The 25,619-nt window shown below is 42.0% G+C and overlaps 2 protein-coding genes across 3 annotated transcripts; one reads left to right on the forward strand and one right to left on the reverse strand.

Moving 5' to 3' along the window:
• Positions 1-24,366, forward strand: LOC116063697. The gene is made up of 4 exons (XM_031318615.2): positions 1-77; positions 22,231-22,402; positions 22,951-23,075; positions 23,301-24,366. Coding segments are annotated over exons 1-4 (1,260 nt in total). The 5' UTR covers positions 1-76; the 3' UTR covers positions 24,263-24,366.
• On the reverse strand, positions 3,515-6,678 carry LOC118494386. Of its 2 annotated transcripts, XM_035998280.1 has the most exons (3): positions 6,459-6,678; positions 5,497-5,985; positions 3,515-5,329 (listed from the first exon to the last, which is right to left on the reverse strand). In XM_035998280.1, exons 2-3 carry the CDS (start codon positions 5,564-5,566, stop codon positions 4,362-4,364), a joined length of 1,038 nt encoding a protein of 345 aa, XP_035854173.1. In that variant the 5' UTR covers positions 5,567-5,985; positions 6,459-6,678; the 3' UTR covers positions 3,515-4,361. The 2 variants fall into 2 exon arrangements, with proteins under 2 accessions (XP_035854173.1, XP_035854174.1); XM_035998281.1 differs by lacking the exon at positions 3,515-5,329 and having other exon boundaries at positions 5,554-5,985.
• Positions 24,367-25,619: the final 1,253 nt, after the last annotated feature.

Genomic DNA, 25,619 nt, shown 5'->3' on the forward strand with positions numbered 1-25,619 from the left:
ATACACTACCGGATATTCTACAATGCTGCGTCTGCAAAAGACCATGGAACACTCTATGCGAATATGACCAAGTTGAAGTACAGCTCTTAAAAAAATAAATACCATGATATCACAATGTGAAAATTGTTTTTGATGAAATTGATCAAAACTTCTGTTCTGTATTTCAAAAGTTTCGGCTGCACTGTCATTACAGTATTGTACACTCTAAAAAGTGTATTTCAGCAGTAGTTGAAGTAGCGTAAAGTTCTGAGTGAGTTTCATTCAGATTTCTGCTTTAGTGGAGGCAATCTACATTTGTGGAGTATTTCAACTTGGAATTACATATTGTTCCCTCAGCACACATGTAACCTGCTATTCTCATTTGAGTGAACCTGCATCAATTAGGTTTTTCGTGATGCTGTGCGTCTGACGTCATGACGTCTCCGCCTTCTCCAGAACTTTCTAACTGCACTTGAGCCACAAATTTCTTGGCTCAGACAACTTGGGAAGAAGATAGATACTGAATTACCACTGTCTCCATCGTTTTTGAAGGTAAGTCAGAGGTAAAACGAATAATTTCTTATGTTAGATATAAAATTGTCCAACTGTGTTGTTAAATTTGTGAAAAGTAGAGTCGGATAGCATCTGCTGCTAACACCCGCTAGCATCTGGGCCAGCTAGCGGGGCTAGCAATTATCCTACTCTGCTGCATGGGGCTTCACCCAAGCCCCCAGGAAGCGCACCAAGTCTAAAAGCCACCATGGGCTTAGCGGATAACGGTGGTACTGCACCCCATGGCCCAGAAAGACTTTTCACATAGACTTTGCATGGCGAAAGAAACGTCTATTATCCAGCGGATAATTTGTTTCTGGGTTTATCAACTTACCAGCCCGAACAAGTAAAGGGTCCTTGTTTAAAACGTCACGTTTTTAACATTTTTAACATTCACTAGAAGCGAATCCAGAATTATTAAATTTGGCATGATGAATGCGCATAATGAGCGCGAGCAGAGCCGCGGGACTGCGCCCGCCCGCATCGCCTGCACTGCGCATGCTCATATGACTGTTTTGAGTCCTGTAGCTGTAATGGATGTAGCTCCAGCAGCTAATGGCTGTAATTCACTATGTGTTCTATTAATACATCCATGGTATTATGTTATGATGTATGTATGTATGTATGTATGTATGTATGTATGTATGCTGTAAAGCCTGTTACGTGGATGTAACGTCATTAGCGTTTCCCAAAACTGCCAGGGCCATCTGGCTTGTAGCTAACATCAGCGGTAGCTAGCATGGGGGACGGTCACACTGTACATAGATAACGTTACAGACATAGTGATTACATCGCCTTGGTTTTCTCAAAACATCCATTGTTTATTTTGATAAGCATTACTAATTAATACATGGCAAAGTGAAGTATTATAATGAACATTGTCGTTGACTGTTGATGTCAATGACAATATGTATGTCCTGTTGTCTGTAATAAAGTTAAACGTTATGTATGGTGGCACTCATTTTCACCTCCTGGTGATAATATTAAAAGCATTCAATTTCCTTTCATATCGAAATATGAGACGGACGGTACAACATCAACAATGATAGAAGGGTTTATTAAGAAATAGCAAAACGTGTAAGGTTACACATACAGTAAGTAGCAAATGTTTATATATTACATAGAGTAGGCTATATGAAAGTGTGTAATATTTTATATACCAGAAAACTGATCACAAAACAAATTTTACAATTTTAAAGTATTGTTTTTAATCATCTTTGAATCAAATAAAGAGTCAGGCAAGTAATATGAACTCTGGGCAGGACAAGGGAGGGAGAAGTCATCTAGCAGATAATGGACCGTGGCATACCAGGAGCTGAAACTGGAAAACATGTTGCAAAAGACTCACAAAGTCACCATTTTAACCGGATTCATTCTACAATTGCAGGGTAGTTAGCATGAGGTTGGTTGAACAGCTTAGGTAACATATTTAAAATAAAAAAGGCCTGTCTTAGTTTAAAGCCCACTCACCACGTCAAGGTACAGGCCTTGAGTGGGGACACAAGGCCAATCACTTACAGTACATACTCAGACAAGACAATACATATGTACATAGAACAATACTAAATACATGAGAAATCATAAATTAATTCATTTAATAGTTACTGAACTGAACTACCAGTAATGTACAATAACTAATATCATGCATGAGTTAATGCAAAAAACAATATATGAATAAATGCAACAACTAAGGTGTTATTGTTATTGTTTTATAGATAAGTCTGTAGTTAAAGGGACAGGTCAAAAATACTGACCAGTCAAAGCAATGCTTATATGTATCCTTTGAATTTCAAATGTTTATCAACTTTTTATGACTTTTTCATGTATGGCCCTTCAATTAAAGTGGTCCTAACACTGAAATAGATACTATTTGTTCTTGTACATTCCTGATAGTTCATGTAGTACCACATTAATTATTCTTGTTCTTATTTAGGCATTAAGTCATACATTAATTTATCTGTCCTTACCATGAAAATTTGCTGAACGTATGAGGAACTTAGTTAAAACACGTAAATTGAGTGCTACCAATGTGGGAATATATTTAATATCTAAACAGAAACAACAGTTACAAAATTATTTTTCTTTGTACGTTTTTTATTTTGTTTTTTAAGTGAAAAAGGCTATCTTTTGAACAACATATAGTTTGAAGCAATAGAAAGCACCGACCAAACTATTAACTATATACACTTCCAGTGAGTTAGCGCAAAATTGAAACAAGAATTTGTAATCAGATGAAATTTTTCTGATGCATTGTACATGTTCATTACAGACTTGTGCCGCGTTAAGCGTACTCCAAGCGGTATGTTGAACACTACATGCACCAACTATAACTGTCAGCCACTGCATTTAGAAAGAAACCACAAAACTGACACTGACTAGAAGGAATGGGATGGGATGTTGCAGTTCACATTCACATATGTCTGTCCACTGTTAAGAACCATGTGTTGGGTTACTAAAACAATACAGTTAGAGATAGGACAATTCTATGATGACCCCAAGAGGGGAAATCAGGTATTGCACAAGACAGAAAGGCACAATAAAATTAAAATAAATTTGAATAAATAAATTAGAGGTATATACAGTGAAAACTACAGTATCCTCTTAAGGCCCAAGCTGTTTTTTTACATGCATTTTTTATTTGTCTTTGCTATTTGGGCTTATTGGAACCTAATTAGAATAAAAACTAAATATCATCTTTTGATATGATGTACTTTTAGAGAAAAATGATGTCCACATATGTGGATTCATGGTCCGAATTTCCATAAAACACAATAAAGTCACCTTTGTGTAATAGAATGAAAAACTCTATTTCTGCCTTGAAAATAGCAGTTTTTTCCTGACTGTTTTTTAATGTATTAATAACACATACACACATATTTTTTTAACATGCTTTGACTATCAGAGAGTAAAAACAACATGGAAACATTGCATTTTTGCCCATTTTGGACAGTTACAAATAGTGTTTGGAACATTTGATAAACATTCAAAGCATTTTAAATAGTCACTCTTGCATTAGGCTACTAATGTGTTTTGAACATCATAGTGAAAAAAAGAAAAAACATAGTAGTAGCTCATGTGACATTTTGCATTGGTAATGTAAAAAAGGGAACATGTTAAAGGCTGCGATAACTGAGCACTGAAGGACCAGGCCTGCTTACAGAGGCCCAGAGGTCACCTGATTGATTGACCTTCACGGAGTCGGAGAACATGGAGGAACCAAGGAACATGTACACACCTTGAGAATCACTGCCATCACTTATGTGTGAAAGGCTGAGTAACAGTTGCACTCGGTTTGCAAGCACAGGAACACTTTGCAGGTCATACAACGCACTCTGGTTCTTCCAGTGCAGCCTAGTTGTCTGCAGCGCATTGCATTCTTCAGGCCGATCATCTCTGGGAGGTGGGCATTAGCCCTCCTGCGGACCGAGACATGGGGCAACTCTGTCACATGACGTTTCACTCCCTGGTTTGAATCTTCTTCTTCCTCTGACTGTGTCGAAAGGTCTGCATCTGCACCGTGATGCTGGGCCAAGAGGATCTTAGCCACTTCCATGCGGAACTGAAGGAACTGGATGGGTCTTGTCTTTGGTCCAGCACATATTGCATGGTCTTTTCGGTAGCGTAGCCAGCTGTTGGCTAAAGCCAGATCCGTGAAGTGCATTACCATCCGCATTGTCCACTTCTTAGTACGGGTGCTCATGCGATAGCAACTTATCATTCTATCCATCAAATCAACTCCACCCATCTTGATGTTGTACTCACGGACAATGCTTGGTCGCGAGACAGTGACATATTGTTTCACTTTCTTGTCCCAGCGCTGGCAGGTGTCTTCAGGCTGTGTACCATGAACAACAGATCAGCAATACTGGTTTGTTGTCGTACCATTTCACTACACACAACTTTCCATCTTCAGCGGAAACTTCTGATGAGGTACCTCTTCCTGCGTTTTTCATGGCTTTGTCACTGGGTAACTTATGCTTCGCTTCAGCGAGTTGGTTCTTCATTATTGTACCAGTCATGTACAGCTCTTTCTCCATCATTCGTTGCGCACCTTTGATGGTGGTGAAGAACCGGTCACAATACACCTTTGTGCCACGATGCAGAGTTTGGCACAGACGCTCGATGACTAAGCTTCCCAAACTCAGGCCCTCTGGTTCTTCGACCTTCTCAATCAGTGAACCTGTGCCTTGATACAGCTCAAAGTCAAGCACAATGCCATCTGCTGTAGCACAAACAAAGTTCTTTATGCCAACTGGGTTTGGCTTCATTGGCAGATATTGTCTGCACAGACAGGCTCCTGTGAAAGGAATCATCTGCTCATCAATAGATGCGCAATCAGGTCGATTCAGAGACAAGCAGCCTCGCAGAATCCGATCCAGAAAAGGCCTCACCTTCCAGAATTTGTCCGACATTCTCAGGTCTTCTGGCACATCATGATCAATAACCACTTTCATTGCTCCCCTCAGTTTGAAGACTCTGGCACGTGTGAATTTGTCAGTGATGGCAGTGATTTTCAAGGCTTTGGACCAGTACATCCTAATGGTTGGGTATCGGATGCAGGACATCAAAATACAGGCACCAAAAAAGTGGTAAACCTCATCTACTGTCATGTTAAGTGGCTCCCCACTCTTAGACAGTGACATAATATTAGAGCATTCTGCAATCGTCATCATCAAATCTCTATCTATGTACTGTTCAAAATAGTCTAGTGGGGTCCAGCCATGTCTGTCTAGATCAGTTTCGTCCTGATGCTGATACTCTGCCAGGTTTGGCGTCAATGGAGTAGCCTTCCAGCGTCCTGCTGTAAAATAGTATAAAATAGTATTTATTGTAGGAAGTTACATTTTTACCCATGTAAGCAATTGAGGTATATTGGTGCATAAAATACTTGAATCTGTGCCGACGTTTATATGAAATTTGAAGATTTACCCTCAAGGTGTGAAGGCCAAAAATAATAACAATTACCTTGTTCAGAGTCTCCCTTTTTCTTTTTTTTTTGTTTGGCTTGGTCTTGGTGTTGGCTCTTCCAAGTCATCTTCTGAGCTATCAGCCTCAATCTCTTGACTTTGACGGCGACGTCTGAGAGTGCGGGATGAACCTGTATTTGTCTCTGTCCCTGTCCATGAACCTGTCAACAAGTTTTGTAAATAAGCATTTTGCTTCCAATCCTTCACATAGCCCTAAGGCCCTAACTGCATAAAATAAACAAATATCTACTGGGTCTTGGCTAACCATTATCTGCACTACGGAGATCTTTGCGTCCTCTGCTGTGGTCAGTGGGCTCAAGAATGGGGTCCTCATCATCACTACTGTCCACACTGCTGCTTTCCTCCTGTGGTGATGGTTGGTAATTGCCATCCAGGATGGGATCATCGTTGTCAGACACGTCCAAATCTGAGTTGTCTCCATCAATTAACCCAAGTAGCTCCAATGCTCTTTGCAAAGAAAAACGCTCTGGAAATAAAAACATGATAAAATCAAATACAAATGAATTTTATTTATGTATGTAGGTTTGCATTATTTATTTGTTATTTATTCCAATGGGATAATATGCAAGCTAATTTACATGTGCACGTTTTTACTAGCATATTACATTTTTACTAACATTTTCAACCCAACTAATTTAAGTATGTATGTATGTATTTAGTGATTTAATTGTTATTTATTTCATTGGGACCATGTACAGCTTTTTAGCTGCATCAGAGCTAGCTTTTTTCCCATTTTACGTGTGTGCATGTTTACAAGCATATTAGCTGTTTCGAGTAGCATCAGTCCATAAGTACACTTACGTGTACTTCATGTTTAGTGACCTACAAAGTTGCTAGTTTTACACTTTTTTTTTCAAATTTGCATGTCATGACAAATATACAAGGCTTTTATAAATATCTAAATCGGAATAAGCCATGAAATATGACAGAACTTCTTACCTGGTCGACGTTTGTGTATGGAGCTACCACTTGAATCTTCCCTTGTGTTCGCCGCCATTTTGAATTTTGACCGTAGTGTGTTATAAACTTCTGACACCACCAGAGGGCAGTGTAAGTACCCCCATACGTGTCCATAACACCACCAATTCAGCAGTGAACACAATTGTGAACATAAGAGCTAAAAAGTGCTGTCTACGTATGTGACCACTAAGCCCTAGGAGGGTATACAGAAGGTTGTATATTACATCCATCCATCCATCCATCTTCTTCCGCTTATCCGGTAACGGGTCGCGGGGGTAGCAGCTCCAGCAGGGGACCCCAAACTTCCCTTTCCCTAGCCACATTAACCAGCTCCGACTGGGGGATCCCGAGGCATTCCCAGGCCAGGTTGGAGATATAATCCCTCCACCTAGTCCTGGGTCTTCCCCGAGGCCTCCTCCCAGCTGGACGTGCCTGGAACACCTCCCTAGGGAGGCGCCCAGGGGGCATCCTTACCAGATGCCCGAACCACCTCAACTGGCTCCTTTCGACGCGAAGGAGCAGCGGCTCTACTCCGAGCTCCTCACGGATGACTGAGCTTCTTACCCTATCTCTAAGGGAGACGCCAGCCACCCTCCTGAGGAAACCCATCTCGGCCGCTTGTACCCTGGATCTCGTTCTTTCGGTCATGACCCAGCCTTCATGACCATAGGTGAGGGTAGGAACGAAAACTGACCGGTAGATTGAGAGCTTTGCCTTCTGGCTCAGCTCTCTTTTCGTCACAACGGTGCGATAAATTGAGTGTCATACCGCACCCGCTGCGCCGATTCTCCGACCAATCTCCCGCTCCATTGTCCCCTCACTCGCGAACAATACCCCAAGGTACTTGAACTCCTTCACTTGGGGTAAAGACTCATTCCCTACATGGAGAAGGCACTCCATCGGTTTCCTGCTGAGAACCATGGCCTCAGATTTAGAGGTGCTGATCCTCATCCCAGCCGCTTCACACTCGGCTGCGAACCGATCCAGTGAGTGCTGAAGGTCACAGGCCGACGATGCCATCAGGACCACATCATCCGCAAAAAGCAGCGATGAGATCCCCAGCTCACCAAACTGCAACCCCTCTCCACCCCGACTACGCCTCGATATCCTGTCCATAAATACTACAAACAGGATTGGTGACAAAGCGCATTCCTGGTGGAGGCCAATTCTCACCTGAAACGAGTCCGACTTACTGCCGAGAACCCGGACACAGCTCTCGCTTTGGTCGTACAGAGATTGGATGGCCCTGAGAAGGGACCCCCTCACCCCATACTCCCGCAGCACCTCCCACAGTATCTCCCGGGGGACCCGGTCATACGCCTTCTCCAGATCCACAAAGCACATGTAGACCGGTTGGGCATACTCCCAGGCTCCCTCCAGGATCCTTGCGAGAGTAAAGATCTGGTCCGTTGTTCCACGACCAGGACGGAATCCGCATTGTTCCTCTTCAACCTGAGGTTCGACTATCGACCGAACCCTCCTTTCCAGCACCTTGGAGTAGACTTTACCGGGGAGGCTGAGAAGTGTGATACCCCTGTAATTGGCACACACCCTCTGGTCCCCCTTTTTGAAAAGGGGAACCACCACCCCGGTCTGCCACTCCTTAGGCACCGTCCCCGACTTCCACGCAATGTTGAAGAGGTGTGTCAACCAAGACAACCCCTCCACACCCAGAGCTTTAAGCATTTCTGGACGGATCTCATCAATCCCTGGGGCTTTGCCACTGTGGAGTTGTTTAACTACCTCAGCAACTTCCACCAGGGAAATTGACGACAATCCCCCATCATCCTCCAGCTCTGCCTCTACCATAGAGGGCGTATTAGTCGGATTTAGGAGTTCCTCAAAGTGCTCCTTCCACCGCCCTATTACCTCCTCAGTTGAGGTCAACAGCGTCCCATCCTTACTGTACACAGCTTGGATGGTTCCCCGCTTCCCCCTCCTGAGGTGGCGAACAGTTTTCCAGAATCACCTTGGTGCCGACCGAAAGTCCTTCTCCATGTCTTCTCCGAACTACTCCCACACCCGCTGCTTTGCCTCTTTCACGGCAGAGGCTGCAGCCCTTCGGACCCTTCGGTACCTTGCAACTGCCTCCGGAGTCCTCTGGGATAACATATCCCGGAAAGACTCCTTCTTCAGTCGGACGGCTTCCCTGACCACCGGTGTCCACCACGGTGTTCGTGGGTTACCGCCCCTTGAGGCACCTAAGACCCTAAGACCACAGCTCCCCGCCGCAGCTTCAGCAATGGAAACTTTGAACATTGTCCACTCGGGTTCAATGCCCCCAGCCTCCACAGGGATGCACGAAAAGCTCCGCCGGAGGTGTGAGTTGAAAGTCTGTCGGACAGGGGCCTCCTCCAGACGTTCCCAATTTACCCGCACTACCCGTTTGGGCTTACCAGGTCTGTCCAGAGTCTTCCCACACCCTCTGACCCAACTCACCACCAGATGGTGATCAGTTGACAGCTCTGCCCCTCTCTTCACCCGAGTGTCCAAAACATACGGCCTCAGATCAGATGAAACGATTATAAAATCGATCATTGACCTTTGGCCTAGGGTGCTCTGGTACCAAGTACACTTATGAGCATCCCTATGTTCGAACATGGTGTTCGTTATAGACAATCCATGACTAGCACAGAAGTCCAACAACAAACAACCACTCTGGTTTAGATCAGGGAGGCCGTTCCTCCCAATCACGCCTCTCCATGTGTCTCCATCATTTCCCACGTGCGCGTTGAAGTCCCCCAGCAGAACTATGGAGTCCCCCACTGGAGCCCCATACAGGACTCCATTCAAGGTCTCCAAGAAGGCCGAATACTCTGAGCTCTTGTTTGGTGCATACGCACAAACAACAGTCAGAGTTTTCCCCCCCACAACCTGCAGGCGTAGGGAGGCGACCCTCTCGTCCACCGGGGTAAACTCCAACGTAGCGGCGCTCAGCCGGGGGCTTGTGAGTATCCCCACACCCGCCCGGCGCCTCACACCCTGGGCAACTCCGGAGAAGAAAAGAGTCCAACCCCTATCCAGGAGTATGGTTCCAGAACCGAGACTGTGCGTAGAGGTAAGCCCCACCAGATCCAACTGGTAGCGCTCCACCTCCCGCACAAGTTCCGGCTCCTTCCCCCACAGAGAGGTGATGTTCCACGTCCCCAGAGCCAGCGTCTGCTGCCCGGGTCTGGTCTGTCGAGGCCCCTGACCTTCACTGCCACCCATATGGCAGCGCACCCGACCCCAGCGGTTCCTCCCACAGGTGGTGGGCCCATGGGTTGGAGAGAGAGGTGCCACGTAGCTTTTTCGGGCTGTGCCCGGCCGGGCTCCGTGGCAAACCCGGCCACCAGGCGCTCGCTGACGGGCCCTCCATCTGGGCCCTCCATCTGGGCCTGGCTCCAGATGGGGGCCCCGGGCTTCCTCCGGGCAGGGTCACTCTATCTCTACCTCGTTTTTTCATAGGGTTTTTGAACCATTCTTTGTCTGGCCCCTCCCCTGAGACCACTTTGCCTTGGGAGACCCTACCAGGAGCACAAAGCTCCAGACAACACAGCCCTCAGGTTCATAGGGACACACAAACCTCTCCACCACGATAAGGTGATGGTTCCAGGAGAGGTGTATATTACATGAAACAGTTATATAAAAACAGAAGAAGAAAGCTGTTCATTTAAGCAACCCTCAGCATGTAGCATCATGTAACTACTGATGATGAAAATGGACCAACTTGGTGTATTTATGCCTGACAATGTCTTTTGTCATTTTCTCAGTTTCACGTCTGGCTAAGTGGTGCATCCTTACTTTACAGTATATAGAGAATGCCATTTTCACCAGTAGATGTACATGATTGTCCTCAACAGTGGTTTCAAACATGTGGTCATGCAACTCTGGGAACAACATCTTGTCTGCACTGTAATCCAGAACTTGATATGTGATGGCTGATGTTAAGCCATATCCCTGGGGGAGCTTGCCAGATGTTGATCTCAAAACACGTTGAAAGCAACGCTCTGCCTCTGAACAAACAGCAACTATCCCATGGTGATGGTTGTTGCTAACCTCCATGAGTCTTCAGGAGAACAAAGGGATGCACAGTGGAATCAGAAGTCAGCGCATCAGCACATGTCATGCAGTTGTGCTTTTCTTTGATCTTTTTTACAACAAAGCCAGCAATGTAGTTGATAGCTGCGTCTTTGTACTCAGAAATAGCATCAACATTTGGGCATTGGTGGTAATCATGCTCTGGCTCTGCATGCTCAACAGGCTGAAGGTCATATCTGCGCGAGGTGTTTGCTGCCGCAGGTGTTGCCTCCAAGATGGTGGTGGTGTCGCGGGGGATGCAATTGCCTGTTCCAGTCTTCACTTGCAATTTCACAAGAAGACGCTTGTGTGCAGCTGTGAACTGTCTTGCAGTAGGGTTGTTGTTAAATCCACCACGTGCTCTGACAGAGGAAAAGAACAGTTCAAGATGATCTTGACTCAGCTTGTAAGTGAGGAGGTAACGGCATTGGGCATTTGGCCTACACACAGCTTCCTGGAAAACATTCCATACACTTATGCAACTGGCAATGAAACCAATTACACAAGTTTTTTGTTTCCCAGCATACAGCGGTTTGCCTGTCTGATCTTTCAGTTCCAGGAGAGACTTTTGTGCCTTCAGAAGGATTTCTTCAGCACGGTCTTTGTTAGATGTCCTCAGCGGTGCTTTGTATCCTTTCTCTAGAGGATTCCTGCTGTTGAGGACATCGAAGGCAGCATCAATAGTTCTCAGGAAGTCCACCGTCTCTTCACATCCTCTGAACTGCGGCAGATGGAGCTGTGTGTTGCAATACTCAAGAGCATCTGCCACACTGCTGCTGAACACCTGGGCTGCAAGCTTCACCTTCATCTTCTGTTTATCCCACCGTATGTGGGCCATTTTCAACTTGTTTCCAAGTCGCAGTCCCTGTGACTCCTGAAGTTTGTTTAACTCCTGGAGATATTTCCAACTGATTTTTCCTGTTGGAGTTAGCAAATGACTTCCGTCAGCCAATGTATTTCTGATCAGTTTCAGCATGTGGCACACATCAAATACTGCATGGACCATTTTTGAGGGATCTGCCGGATGTGGAAATGAGGGTTTCATGTCATGCACATCCAAGCTTGCTCCTAGGGCTCTCAACATGGAAAAGTGGCATGATGGACCATCACATGTCAGTGACATCACATGTGCTCCGATGTCGTGGCATTCACGAACATAAGCATAAGCTTTAGCGGAATAAAAATGCAGAGTCATGGCGAATGAACGCAATTCCTCAGACACTTTAACCTTCTTCTTTTGTGTGATTCGTGTGAGTAGCGCTTTTGGCACACCACTAAAGGAGGCTTCCAGCATCTCTGCACAGCCTGTTGATATCAGCAGTTTCTGCTTCAGCACACTGATGACCTCAGTTAAACTGGAAATCTTCCTTTGCAAAAGTCTTGTCTTCTGTTTTTCCAATTTCAGTTTTTTGCGGCAGGTGGTCAATTTATGTCCGATTTGGTGCTTCAATGTTTTGGAAGATACTCCAATATAACTGTGGTCATCAGTGTTTGGCTGAGTGATGCTATCTTCAACATTTCCTGACTCTGGTAATGTCACTTCCATCTCTGATTCACAAGTTGTGACTTCTCCAGAGGCAGAAGTAACACTTCCAGCCATGTACGAGTGATCTAAGTACACAGTACTTACCTGTATCTGTTGTCACTGGTGATGTTGAAGATTGTAGGCACAGCAGTTGAATTTAGTTTCCTTCCCGCACTGCCAGTTAGGAAACACTCCTTTGTAAAATGGTGAGCGCATATGCGGGAGTGGCGGGATGGCTTCCAATTTTTGCGGGTTAATGTTTCTGACCCACTGACACCTCCTTTTTTTATCAAGGACAGGAAAACTGTAAAATATTTAGTGTAATCAGTTGAAGTAAAAGCACTCACTGCAGAAAATCCCTTTAGAAAGCATGATCTATACCTTACTTAAATTAGTCACAATACAGTCTGTTAAAGTAAATTAAGAAAATGGAAGCGTTAACGTTACTTTAATAAAAAAAATGTGTAAAAATCACTTGAGAGTATTTTCTTAATTGTTTATCAATGTTACACACAGATGTGATCCTGGATATATATTAAGAGAATGTGATCCTTATCCATTATGTGATCACAACATGAATATATAACAATAACATATTATCAAATGTAAAGATAATTAGTTTAAGCTAGTTATTGCGTGCTAGCATTAGCATAAATACATAAAAAACTATAATAAAAAATATAATACTGTATATTGCAACTGAAATCATTTCAACATACCTGAACAGAGTAACCTTGGAACTATCGTCTGATCGCTTCACGCAGTTGTAGGCAACACAAGATGGCATTTTGAAGAATTTTTGATTTTCTTGCTGGCTGTAAAGACAAAGAAAAAGATTTACTGCCACAGACGCTGGAAAGAAAGGATAAGCGATCGGCCCGCGCTTTATTTAAATCCCCCCCCGCTCCCCCTCCCCCGCTACTGTACACCGTTCGCTTACTGTACACGAGTTGACGACACTATACCAACTCCTACAAAAATCGGTTTTGGCTGAATAAGGTAAGATTATAAAAAAAATAGGATGTAGCTAATACTTAGCAGAGTACTGTATGTCAACATGATACACCTTGTTTACATAATGCTGTAGTAAATATGTATACAGTATTAGATTTTAGCAATTTCTTGTGGCAAAGCTAATGTTGGCCTTTGGTTAACGTTAGTCGTTTTGCGTGTATTTTCCATTTTAAACAAATATCTGACGTACAGAAATTGTACATAGGCAAGGGTGAATGTTTTGTTTTCAACTTAGCCAAGTTACGGCAATTTGTGTAGGACTTAAGAAAATAGTACTGTAGCTAACGTTAACGTTAACTTTACATCCATGTGCTCTCAATCACTCTTTTCTCTGTCATTGGTAGATAGGAAGACACACACTTGTGTTTTGGATATTGAACATGAATGTTTTTACTTTCTTTAGATGGCAGATATGTGGACTGAGGATAACATTGGGGTCCCGGCGGAATTTGGACAAGGTGAACAACATTTATATATTATATTTCCATAATCCTTTCATGAAGATGATACACAAATTGATAGACCTGGCAGGATATATGTATTATAGGAAAACACATACATAAGTAGTCTGAGTGCTAGTTAACTCAACTGAATATGCATTTGCTGATAATTTTCTTTGTTTTTAAAGTAAGGAGAACATAAAACATGTTTTTTACTTACTTTGTTTAGAGTTGTTTAGACGCTCCTGGATGGACTGAGCCCAAAAGGACAAACCCCAATGTGGTCCCGGCCGTACTTGGACAAGGTGAACTAGGCTATATTCAAGCATTGTTATTTATTCTATTTGCATAATCGTTTCATAAAGGTGATACACAAATTCATGGAATTCTTTTAGGGTATGATTAGTACCTGTAATGCTAGTCCTTTACACAATATAAAATGTATATGAGAGCTTAATGTTTAATTTTTTAATAAACCATTTATGTGTAAAGAAGAGCACAAAGTACTGTTTTTAAAATCCAATATATTTTATAATATCTAGGTCTGAAAGTGTGGCTGATAGGAGACAGCTACATTCGACGTGGGGAAGACAGAGCCAGACAGACCACAGGGAAGAACCTGGGACTAGATGGCCGTGTGTGGTGGTTTGGCTGGGGTGGTCTGAGATGGAGGAACCTTCTTCCCTTTTTTCATCAGTCTTTGAGAGGAAGAACAATCCCGGATGTCCTGCTGATTCACTGTGGCGGCAACGACCTTGGCAACATCAAAGGTGTGGAGCTTGTAACAGTGATGAAGCAGGACCTGCTGCACCTCCATGGCATCTTTCCTGAGATGAAGATCATTCTGTCTTCCATCAATGAAAGATGTCACTGGAGGAAAGCAGATCCGGGAAAGATCAACAAGACCAGAATGTGGGTGAACAGAGAGATGGGCAAATTTGTCAGGGAATTGGGTGGAGACAGTGTAAGGCATCCTTGCATAAAGTTTGACTGTCCTGGGATATTTATAAGAGACGGAGTTCATTTCACAAATTTGGGAAATGATTTTTTTTTAAATACCATCGTACAGTCCCTTGAGGCTACAATCCATACTAGATTGTAGCCTCAACAGGATTGCATTTTACGATAAAAACGTGTAAATATCCAGGGCAGCCCTCTTGTGTAAGGAATGTCTCCACCTATTTATGTAAATGTTTTAAATTTTACATTATATATATATATATATTTATTTTTTATTATTATTTGTTAATCATTCTGTTCACTCACATTCTGTGTTCTTCCTTTCCCTCTTGCCTTTATTTATCCCTGCCTTTTCCTCTCTTGCCTCCACTCATCTTCCCCAGCCTCACCCACGTGTTTTGCATTTTTCATTTTGTCTTTCTTCCCTACTTCGGATGTAGATTTAGTTTGTCCTATATATATATATATATATATATATATATATATATATATATATATATATATATATATATATATATATATGCATGCTGTATGCTGTAAAGCAGGGGTGGCCAACCAGTTCAGCATAAAGAGCCACAAAAAAACCTGCACCATAGCAAAAAGCCACACAACACATGCACGTCCACACTACAACAGCAACAGTGACTTCCAGATCTGATGACAGCCATAATACATAACAGTTTTCATAGTTTTTTTTTCTTACTTAGATTGACTCAGTGGGAAATCTGACAGTCTTTGTTATCCACAATCCTTTTCAGGTCTTGCTTGAACTCGGTTGTGCCACTCGAAGCGACTCTTTCACTAATTTGTCACTAGAGGGGCTTTCAAACAATCTGATTCAGCAGTGAAAGGTTTAATGAGGAAGGTGATCTGTGGCAGCTTTTTTTTTCCTCGGGTTGCAGAATTTGTCCTCAAAACTCTGCTGCATTATTTTTTATTTTAAAATAATTGGCAAATGTATTGGCAAGTGCATTCCATTTTTGTTTTGTACTTATCTGAAATGTTTGAAAAAGTTAAAAAAAATTAAAAAAAATCCACCAATAACACAGCCCCCAGCCACACAGTAAGAGCCTCAAAGGAGCAGGCAAAGAGCCGCATACGGCTCAAGAGCCACAGCTTTGCCACCCCTGCTGTAAAGCCTGTAACGTGGATGAGAGATAAGCCATGGATGATATTGAGTATTGAGTATTAAGAGAAGCTCTGTTCACCAAACTGCAGGCTAACCTATTAGCTAGCTAGCTAGTAGCACGACATAATAATTACATCTCCTTGGTTGTCTAAATACATCTATCGTTTATTTAGCTAAGCATGTAAACGATCGGGAACAACGAAAACACATTGTTTAACGTTAGTTAATATTTTAGACAATGAAAACGGTGAGTTCATGAGTTCGCTAGCTACGTTTACCGTGGATGTAAGAGACACGAGAGAGAAGCTCATGAACGCGCATGTTGCTACCGGTTGCTACGACAACGCAAACAAATTGTTGCTAGTACGCATGCCCATCGTAAGCCAACCAGCGTTATGGCCAACAATGCGGAAGAGCCATGCTCCATGTTTGCTTTTTGCGCTTTTGAGGACTCTCATTGGAATGTACGGGGCTTCCCGCCGAACACTGTATCCAGTTCTCTTAATACATCCATGGCTTCACCTGATAGTAGTTTGCGGGCGGGACTCTCTTGGATTAATATCGTAACGTTAGTTTACAGTTGTGTATTCATGCAGTGTGTTGGTGTTGGCTTAGTGTTAGTTATTCATTAGCATTAGCCCATTATCCCAACAAGCTAGGTCGCGGTTCTCTTCAGACTACTTCGGGCGCGCGCATTTATACTCGAGTGTTGGTTCACATGCCTGTCTGCGCGCACAGTTCATGCGGTCACGGTCGTGGGTGATGTGGGAGGTAATGTTAATTATGCTTAAACTGTGGTGCTCCGGGAAGCGTGAATTTGCTACCACCTGCGTTGTTTTCAATGTACTTGAAGTTAGAGGATGAGAGGGTCGAAGGTAGAGAGGGTGCGTACAGCGCTCGTACACGCACGCATCGGCTGTGGGAGAGGGAGTAGATGGTGTGCGGTGCCTCGGTGGCAGGGCTGCCTTCGTATTTACGCTTGATATTATCGAGGCAGTGGTGATAAATGTTTACTGTGTAAAGAGTTGTCTGCTGTCTTCCCTGTCTTAAATCAGTTACCAGGTGCATAACCCTACTGCACATGTCTCGCATACGCGCCGCGATTTTGGTCCGTCCTGCATGCAACTTCAGACTCCACCGGGGGCGTTTCAGAAGCGAGCGTTTAGCCTGCCAGACTTTGTTTACTTGCTCAGATTTGGCCATTTTCCCTGTGTATGTTCTTCTAAACATGCTTCTACGTGTGTAAATATGCTACGTAGTTAATTAGTTTAGCTTTTGTCTGTTTTTATGACCAGCAGTCAACACGGGGTATTTTATTTTGAAAATCCACCGGGTTCTCTTAGCTGTTTCTGTGCCTGGCTTTCACCTGCTCGAGGTCCTCTGTGTAAATTGACGTGTGCTGCTCGTGTATTATACTCGTACACAATTCAAACTAAACACTGGAATGAAAATTTCCTTTTCTTTAATATTAATTAATTCCTAGTTTTCTTATATTTTTTTTCATGACTGGTGGTGGTTACTTCAAGCCAGGACACAACTCATTTGGACTACCAAAGGTAAGTTGTAAATCTCTTAAAATCTAATTACAGAGGGCTGGTTACATTTGATGAATGAATTTTGTGTTTAAATGATTCGCTTTGTGTTGGCAAAAAAATCACATCACAGTCTTAATCATGATATCCAAAAGCTGAGATGACATCTAGTCTGATATCACCATATTGATGATATATTGTTACAGTGAGCTTTCATGAATTGGTCATAACTTGATGTGGTTGAGATTGTGTAACACTGAACTTAATGGCATTTACATTTTTAATTTCCACATGCAATACTTTTTGGGGTATTGATATTTTGGCAGGTATGCTTCAGGGGTTACTTGCGTGTTCTGAGTGTTTATACAGGATGAGACCAGTTTAATTTTTTCCATAATACAATATCTACTGTCATTTGTGTTTTGTTTTTAGATTAATACAGAGGCTCATGGCTGTTCCTCTTGAGGAGAAGTTCATGGCCCAGTTAGACATGCACTCAAGTGAGCTGATCAAAGTCATCCGTGCCAAAGGAGGAGCAACACGCCAAAAGACTGCGACCATCATGGACACACTGGACCAGGTAAATCTGTTCCATCAAACAAGACCCTTCATAACTAAGAAGGCTGTCACAATATATCTGTATCCTTCATAAATCAGGGCTCGACATTAAGGCTTGTCCGCTTGTCTGGGACAAGTGGATTTTTTTGTAGGGCAAGTGGAAGAGAAATGTATTTGCCCCACTGGACAAGTTAAAACTCAAACAAAATAAAATGCCATGTTACTTCACGTTATGTGCCACTCATTACGTCTATGTTACCGATTTGAAACGATACATTTTTCCCCCCGCAATCCGGGGCAGCGGACCCAGCGGTAGCCGGTCAGCGGGAAGCTAATGTTAGACCCAGCCCGCTGTTCAGACATTCTCTGTAAGCGATGCAGCATGAAAGCACGGCGAACCAGCCGGTGTTAGTTAGCTAACGTTAGCTTGCTCGCCACATCGTTGACAGAAAACGAGAGACCCGGTGCTAATACGGCACTGGTGGCTTAATGACCGTTATCTACCGGACCGAATTGCAACGCAGATTTCGGTGCCACTGAAATGCCTGCGCTTCTCTCTGATGCTCCGAAAATGGACGTTAGAGGCAACCTAAACATCGCCGCATGTCACGCTAGTTAACATGGTTAAAATACTGACAGCTGAACAGTGTAAAATCTGTCTCTATTTCACTGTAGAGGAACGTATGACAGTAAGTGCAGCTGCTGTTGTCGGAAAAACAACACAGATGTTGCGTTCACTTGAAATTCGCCTCGCCAGCCTCGTGCTGCATTCAAAGTTGTTGTAAAATACCTTTTTTGCAGGTATGCAGATTAAATATCAGATAATAATCAACTGTAAAATAGCTACACCTTTTAAAGGATCCTTCGGTAAATCAGCCTCTGCCAGGTAGAAATTAGTGAAATTGTATAAAAAATAAATAAAAGTTAACACCAACATTTAGTGGCTAAATCCATTGTTATGTCTACAAAATTATTTTAGATATAGTATAAATTCAAGTTTAGTCACCACTACCTCTGGTCAAAATATTGACTTAGTATCTCAGAATATAAACTAAGAATCTCAAAGTAATGAGAAAATGTAAAATATTGACTTAGTATCTCAATATATTGACTTATCTCAAAATATTGACTTAGTGTCTCAATATATTGACTTAATATCTCAAAATATTGGTTCAGTATCTCAATATATTGACTTAGTAACTCAGAATATTGACTAAGAATCTCAAAGCAATGAGAACATTTAAAATATTGTCTTACAATCTCAATATATTGACTCAATATCTCAAAGTATCAACTTAGTATCTCAATATATTGATTTAGTAACTTAGAATATTGACTAGGAATCTGAAAGTAATGACAAACTTTAAAATATTGACTTAGAATCTCAATATATTAACTTCTGCACACCGGCGTGCAAAGTATAACTTTGTATTATGGAGTCTGGAGATCCTTTTTTCTTGTTGAAGGGGAAATCTATTCTTGGGACACGTTTGTTTCTACTGTTTCAACTGAATTTTATTAATGTTGATAGTGTTTGGATGCTTTCAACGGTTTGTTCGAATTCTGCATTAGCAAAACACAATTTGTTTTATAAAATGATAAATCTTTACCCAGACAAGTGACTTTTGTGCATGGACAAGTGAAACGTAAATGTACTTGTCCAAAGGACAAGTGCCTCAAAAAGTTAATGTCAAGCCCTGCATAAATACATTAATATGAGCAGGCCAATGCTGATCATAGCTTTCATATGCATAAATAATTTTAGCGACTCAAAAACTACACCACTGAGCGCATCCCTTTTTCATCCTATAATGAATCTCTGGGCTTGTAAATGACTGTTTTTAAATAAAGTAAGATAAGAGTAAGGATGTCTGTCTTATGAAATTTAGAACAATAATATGAATATACGTTTGTTGTTCTAGACTGTGGACATTAATCTTTGGAGGGAATGTGTGCTGAAAGCCCTCACCGTCTTCCTGGGAGAAGATGCACATGACCTGATCAAGGAATATCTTGTAAGTTTGTATGTCAGCACATCTTGTCAAAGGGACACCAATGGTTGGGTTGCGGACATGTTGTATTTTATTATCATGGCCATATTTCTCCTCCTCCTTGTCTCCTCTCTTTTCCTTCTCTCTTCTCCTCCTTGTCTCCTCTTCTTCGCCTCCCCTGTCCTTCTCCCCTCTTTGCCTTCGCTCTTCTCCTCATTGTCTCCCCTCTACTTCTCGCCTCCTCTCTTCTCCCCTTTTCTTTCTCTCTTCTCCTCGTCTCTTCTCCTCCTCTCTCCTTCTCCTCCTCGTCTCCTCTTCTTCTCCTCTCTCCTTCTCTCTTTGCTTTCTCTCTTCTCCTCATTGTCTCCTCTCTTCTCCTCCACCTCCCCTCTTCTTATCCTCCCCTCTCCTTGTCCTCTCTTTTCCTTCTCTCTTCTCCTCATCTCCTCTTCTTCTCCTCCCCCCCTCTCCATCTCTCTTTGCCTTCTCTTAGATTTAGTGTACTAGAGATTTTTTCAACTGTTAGAACAACCATGTCAACACCTGAACCATGGTTGGATTGCTGACATGTTGTATTTATTATCATGGTCATATTGGACATAATGTAATTCCCAGCAACAATACACAACACACTGGATTGAATATTTTTTTTAAGTAAGAAGGGTTTGCCTGGTTTAGTTGATTTTACAAGTTCAAAGGAATAGTTTGACATTTTGGTAAATCTTATTTTTCTTGCTTATAGTTAGATGGTCAGATTGATAACATCTGCTGTTTGTGGTGTGTGAGAACATGCCAAGAAATAGCCCAGCACATAACACATATTGGTACACAAATACTTCATAACAAATACTTCATCACAGTAAAAAGTGAGGCCAATGATGATTTATGTTTGTGTCCTGTACCCCTCTGTAGGACTCTGGAGCAGATGATGCTCAGAGAGACCTGGAGCAGCTCACCATGGCAGCGTTTGTGATTTGGAAGGAGGGGGAAGGGCTGCAGGAGCCACCTGAAGACATTGGCATTGTCATTGAGGGCGCGCAAGTGTTGCATGAACTGACTTCGGTTGCCTCAGCTTGTGCCCTGCTTCTAGGATCGATTTATGCACTCCACCTAGCTTATCCAAAACCCTTTCTCTTCACTTTTGAAGTGCTCCAAAAAATCTTCATAAAGCTTGATCAGCACAAGATGTCCCCCAAAGTCCATAATCTGTATGGCAAACTTCAAAGCTTACAGTAACGACACACAATAGTGTATTCCGCCCCTGGACCTACAAATGGCCTTTTGCCATAATGTGAAAGAACAATGGTGTTTCGACATATAGCATGTAAAAAATGTAGTCTCTTTCAGATGTTGGGCCTTTTTTATGCTCCAAGAGACTCAAAAAATATTCTTCAAGCCACAATTTGAAATGCTTTTACACAGATTTTTGTAACGGGTTTCTTCTCTTTTCCTTCTCTCTTCTCCTCCTTGTCTCTTCTTCTCCACTCTCCCCACTTTGCCTACTCTCTTCTCCTCCTCATCTCCTCTTCTCCTCCTCTCTTCTCCTCTCCTTCTCACTTCTCCTCTCCTTCTCTCTTCTCCTCTTCTCTTCTTCTCCTCCCCTCTCCTTCTCCTCTCTTTTCCTTCTCTCTTCTCCTCCTCGTCTCCTGGCAGAAGTTGTTTTTTTACGGCAGAAGTTTTTTTTTTCTCTCTCTCTTTCTCAGACACATTTCCTTCCATTTGTAGGGAAAGGTTGCATTTCAGTTTTGATGTGTTCAATTATACAACAAACTGTTGTGACAGTGTGATTTAAAATTCTAAAAGAAGTATTCATATTTGTTCATCGCCATTGGTCAGCTACACTGTTCAAATGCATAATATTCATTGGCTATAGCTGGTTAAAGAAGTTTCTGTATTGTCTTGGCACTTAGCACTTGGCTCTTAGTGATAGCACTGTATGTGTTGAGATTGTTAGGCATATTTGTGTTAATACTTTGTTGCACTATTTTGCACTTTGTTGACAAAATAACTTTGTAGTCCTACTAACAGTTACTTGTGCATTTTGTGCATGTTTTAAAAAGGACAAATGTGTAATGTGTTGGCCCAAAAGCTGTTTATTACATTTATACAGTAAAGTATTAAAAAAAACATCCGCTTTTTTAAAATTGTAATTTTAGTTATATTAAACAAACTAAAATTTCATTTTAAGGTTACTACAAAAAGTAATTTATGCTAAACTATAGTATTAGGTTAGAAAAGAGCAATATGTTACTTTAGGATTATGCAAATTATTGAGTTGGAAAAACTGAAAACTTTAAGTTGACTTGCCTTAATATTAAGTTGTATTAATGCAAAATGTTGATTTGAGAACAATTGAATTGTTAAGTACATGCGACTTAAATCAATTGTGTTAAGCTAACTTATTAACTTAATTTTAAAGAACTTAATTCATTTAGGTGTTACCAATTGAAACAATTCAATTAAGTTGGTTCAAATATTTTCTTTTTTCAGTGTACATGTGATGACGACCATTTTTTAAACTGTTAACCAATGTTTTTTCACAGTGTTTGATGACTTTCCAAATCCAGTCAATATGGATATGTCTGGATACTTCATGAATTCATGTTCTTTGTTTGGGGATGGGGAAACGCACTCCTGCCATCATGAATTCAGCAGGGCTTTTCCTGGGGAGTTGTTTCAGTACATATGCCAGCTTGGCATGCTGTGGGGAATTTGGTATAGTATGTTTATTAAATTTTCCATCACGTTATTTTATTCTTTCCGAAAAATCGGCTGTGACTTGGTGAGGCGTGTTACTAACATCCTATCGTGAGTGTGTGTGTGCGATATGAGTTTGTATGAGAATGTTTAACAGTGAGTCTAGGGCTGCACTATATTAGGAAAATATGTAATTGCGATTATTTTGACTGATATTGCAATTGCGATATGATTTACGATATTGGAGGGAATGATCGTTTTTGTATCATTATTCTCATTTTCATTGAAAATGAATAACATTGAAAGAAATTTAAATTATTACAGTGTGATTTTTGCGAGGATCTGTACCAAAATAATTCTTTTTTTCTTTTTTCATTTTAGTCTGTACAATAGGATTTGTAGGCTGGGACATATCTGCAGCAAATATTGCGCCCCCCTGCGATTTTGATATTGCACTAGTCCATATTGCGATTTTGATACAATTGCGATTAATTGTGCAGCCCTAAGTGAGTCACAGCCAAGACATGTCAGGTGGACATAAACTAATATATATTCATGTTTCACAGGTGCAGCAATGCTAAGCAAGGTCCCCATACTGCATATAACGCATACAAGGAGTTTGTCATTAAAGACACAACTGCACTGTTCCTGGCAGCAGCAATGGAGCACTTTGGGTTGCAGGATCTCACAGGTAAATCATGACTTAGTTTCACAAAGAACAAAGATGAGATTCTGTACAATTGCATTAAGGTGTGTCAATACACTGCTCTTCTTTTCACATGGAAAGTGATAATATGGAACATGACTGCATCTGTAATATGTATTCAGAAACGTAGTTATTGTATGTGAGGAAAGTAGTTGATCATGTCCTCTAAAACTGGTTGTTACAAAAGCATTTCCTTTCATGTATCAACAGAACACCCAGAGTCTTTTATTCCAGAGAACATCGTTGATGAATCACCAGACGTGAAGAGGACCTGGCTGCATGAAGCAACAGCAAAGGTTACTGACCAATTTGTGATGCTCAGCGATATTCCGGAAACTGCTAGAGGTGTCAGCAAAGCATCTGCTACACCTATTCCCAAAAAACAGTTTCCTTGCCGCATGGAGGGATGCATGCAGATTTACATATACCTTAAGGCAAGGGAGACACACGAGAAGAATAAACATAACCTTGTGTTGCCTTCAGAGTCGATGCCCAAGACCAGCACTCCCACCCAGTGTGACCACATAAAAGAGCACACCATGGCAAGACTAGGTTTTGGCTTCCTCCTACTTAATGTACTGGATGCCATTAAAGAAGGTGATGGTGGGAGATTAATGAGGCTGTACCAAGTTGCATTGCTTTTTTACAAAGCTTATGGACACACACACTATGCGTACAGCACATTCCTCCTCACCTTGCAGGTCAACGCTACACTATCACCCTGCATGGCTCACAGTGTGACATGGAACCGTTTTTGGAATGGTCAAGGTGGGAAGGGTAGAAACATCCCCCTCGATCTACACCTGGAACATCTCAACAACTTCCTAAAATCGTTCCTGAAAGGTCTTGGAGCCAACCTGAATGAGCAGTCTGCAGCCAGAATAAGCCAATTTATTGGAGTGCTGAGGGAGATGGTGGACAACACTGATTTAGAACTGAAGGTCACAAGGCAGACTGGCACCCATCGAGTGCACGAACAGAGTGGGGATGTTGTAGCGCTAGTCGCGATTTTTAGGGAGGCAGAACTATTTAAGGAACAAACAGGAAGGGAATTCAGTGCGTTCCCAGGTTTCACAAAAAACCTTTTGGAGAGGCTGGACTACGGTGAATTGTGGCGTTGGATGAGGGGGAAAAAATCAAAGACTGGAGAAGTGTGGCAATCTGAGAACTAAGGGTGTGGGCATCACGTTTACTTTGGAAATATGTGGATGTCCGCAAAGATTTTCTGAAAATGTTAAAAGTGCTCATATTATTCTCTTTTTCAGGTACATAATTGTATTTAGAGGTTGTATGCTATTTATTTAATTTTCAGAAAACACCATATATTTGTTGTACTGTATTGCTGCAGCTCCTTTTTTCACCCTGTGTGTTGAGTTCTCTGTTTTAGCTACAGAGTGAGACATCTCACTTCTGTTCCATCTTTGTTGGGAGTCGCACATGTGCAGTACCTAGGTAAGGACTACTAGCCAGTCAGAAGCAGAGTATGAGGGCATGCCCTGAGAGTACCTAGGTAAGGACTACTAGCCAGTCAGAAGAAAAATATGAGTGCGTGCCATGCTAGCAGCTAGGCGAGCATTATAACGTTTGTCTCTGAAGTAAAGGCTGGATTACAATAGAGCTGTTTGGAGCAATTTGTGAACAGTGTTTTCTGTTGGAGATGGTAAGTCCATTTGGGGTGGACTTTTTCACTTTGTAAACCTATAAAATGCACAAAAAAATAACAGGAAAGGGAAAAAAGCATAATGAGAATTGTATTCATGTTTGTAGTTATTTCACTGTTATTTTGGTTTCAAATGGGTAATGTGTAAGTGTTATTAGATTATTTAAGTTATTTAATATACTGTTCAAAATAAAAGAATATTGATGAGCCTTTGAGAAATACGGAGTCTCACAAACTTTATTCAAATGCCGTCATTTCACAGGTGGTAAAACATTTTTATTATTTTGTTATTTATTTACAATTATTTACAATTTTCACATTACTTCCATATCTAGTCTGAGCTAAGCACAGACAAGCCAGATTTGACGCTGCTGTGTGGTGTTAGCACATGATCACACTCCCCATCCTCCTCATCAAAGTAGCCTGTGTAATTCATATCTGGTAACAAAACTATCCTGAGGTGCAGCAGACACAAAGTACTCAAAGTTGTTGCTATAACAACTCTGCAGTTACCCTCCCCAGTAAATGAGGATAGAACCCTGCTTTTGTTCAGAGGGAGTGTATGGCTATGGAACATACCTATGATTAGATTTTCAACTTTATGCTCCTGGTCAACCCAGGCATCCTCTCAGAGTTCTGCCTTCAGATGACAGAACACTCGCCCAACTACCTTCAATGTGCGGCAATAAATTATTACTGGTGACATGGTTAGGCCCTTCTCCTTAACTTCCCTAACTAACCAGTCTAGGCAGTCCAAAGAATGAGCAGAGACTCGTCCCAGTCCAAGTCTGATATTTGTCCGATTGGGGCTCACAGTCACGGTGGTAGCGTTGTCCAGATTTAGCTGTTTCTTCACAATGGCTCTGGAT

The sequence above is a fragment of the Sander lucioperca genome, chromosome 23 (genome assembly GCF_008315115.2).
Source record: "Sander lucioperca isolate FBNREF2018 chromosome 23, SLUC_FBN_1.2, whole genome shotgun sequence".
Taxonomy (NCBI): domain Eukaryota; kingdom Metazoa; phylum Chordata; class Actinopteri; order Perciformes; family Percidae; genus Sander; species Sander lucioperca.

Excerpts from the sequence above, each read along its gene's own strand:
- LOC116063697 (XM_031318615.2), top strand. Across the intron at positions 22,403-22,950 it reads GGCATGCTGTGGGGAATTTG|GTGCAGCAATGCTAAGCAAG; the intron begins GTATAGTATGTT and ends CATGTTTCACAG. Across the intron at positions 23,076-23,300 it reads TGGGTTGCAGGATCTCACAG|AACACCCAGAGTCTTTTATT; the intron begins GTAAATCATGAC and ends ATGTATCAACAG.
- LOC118494386 (XM_035998280.1), bottom strand. The coding sequence starts at position 5,566 with ATGACTTGGAAGAGCCAACACCAAGACCAAGCCAAACAAAAAAAAAAG. Across the intron at positions 5,330-5,496 it reads AAAGGGAGACTCTGAACAAG|GACGCTGGAAGGCTACTCCA; the intron begins GTAATTGTTATT and ends ATTTTACAGCAG.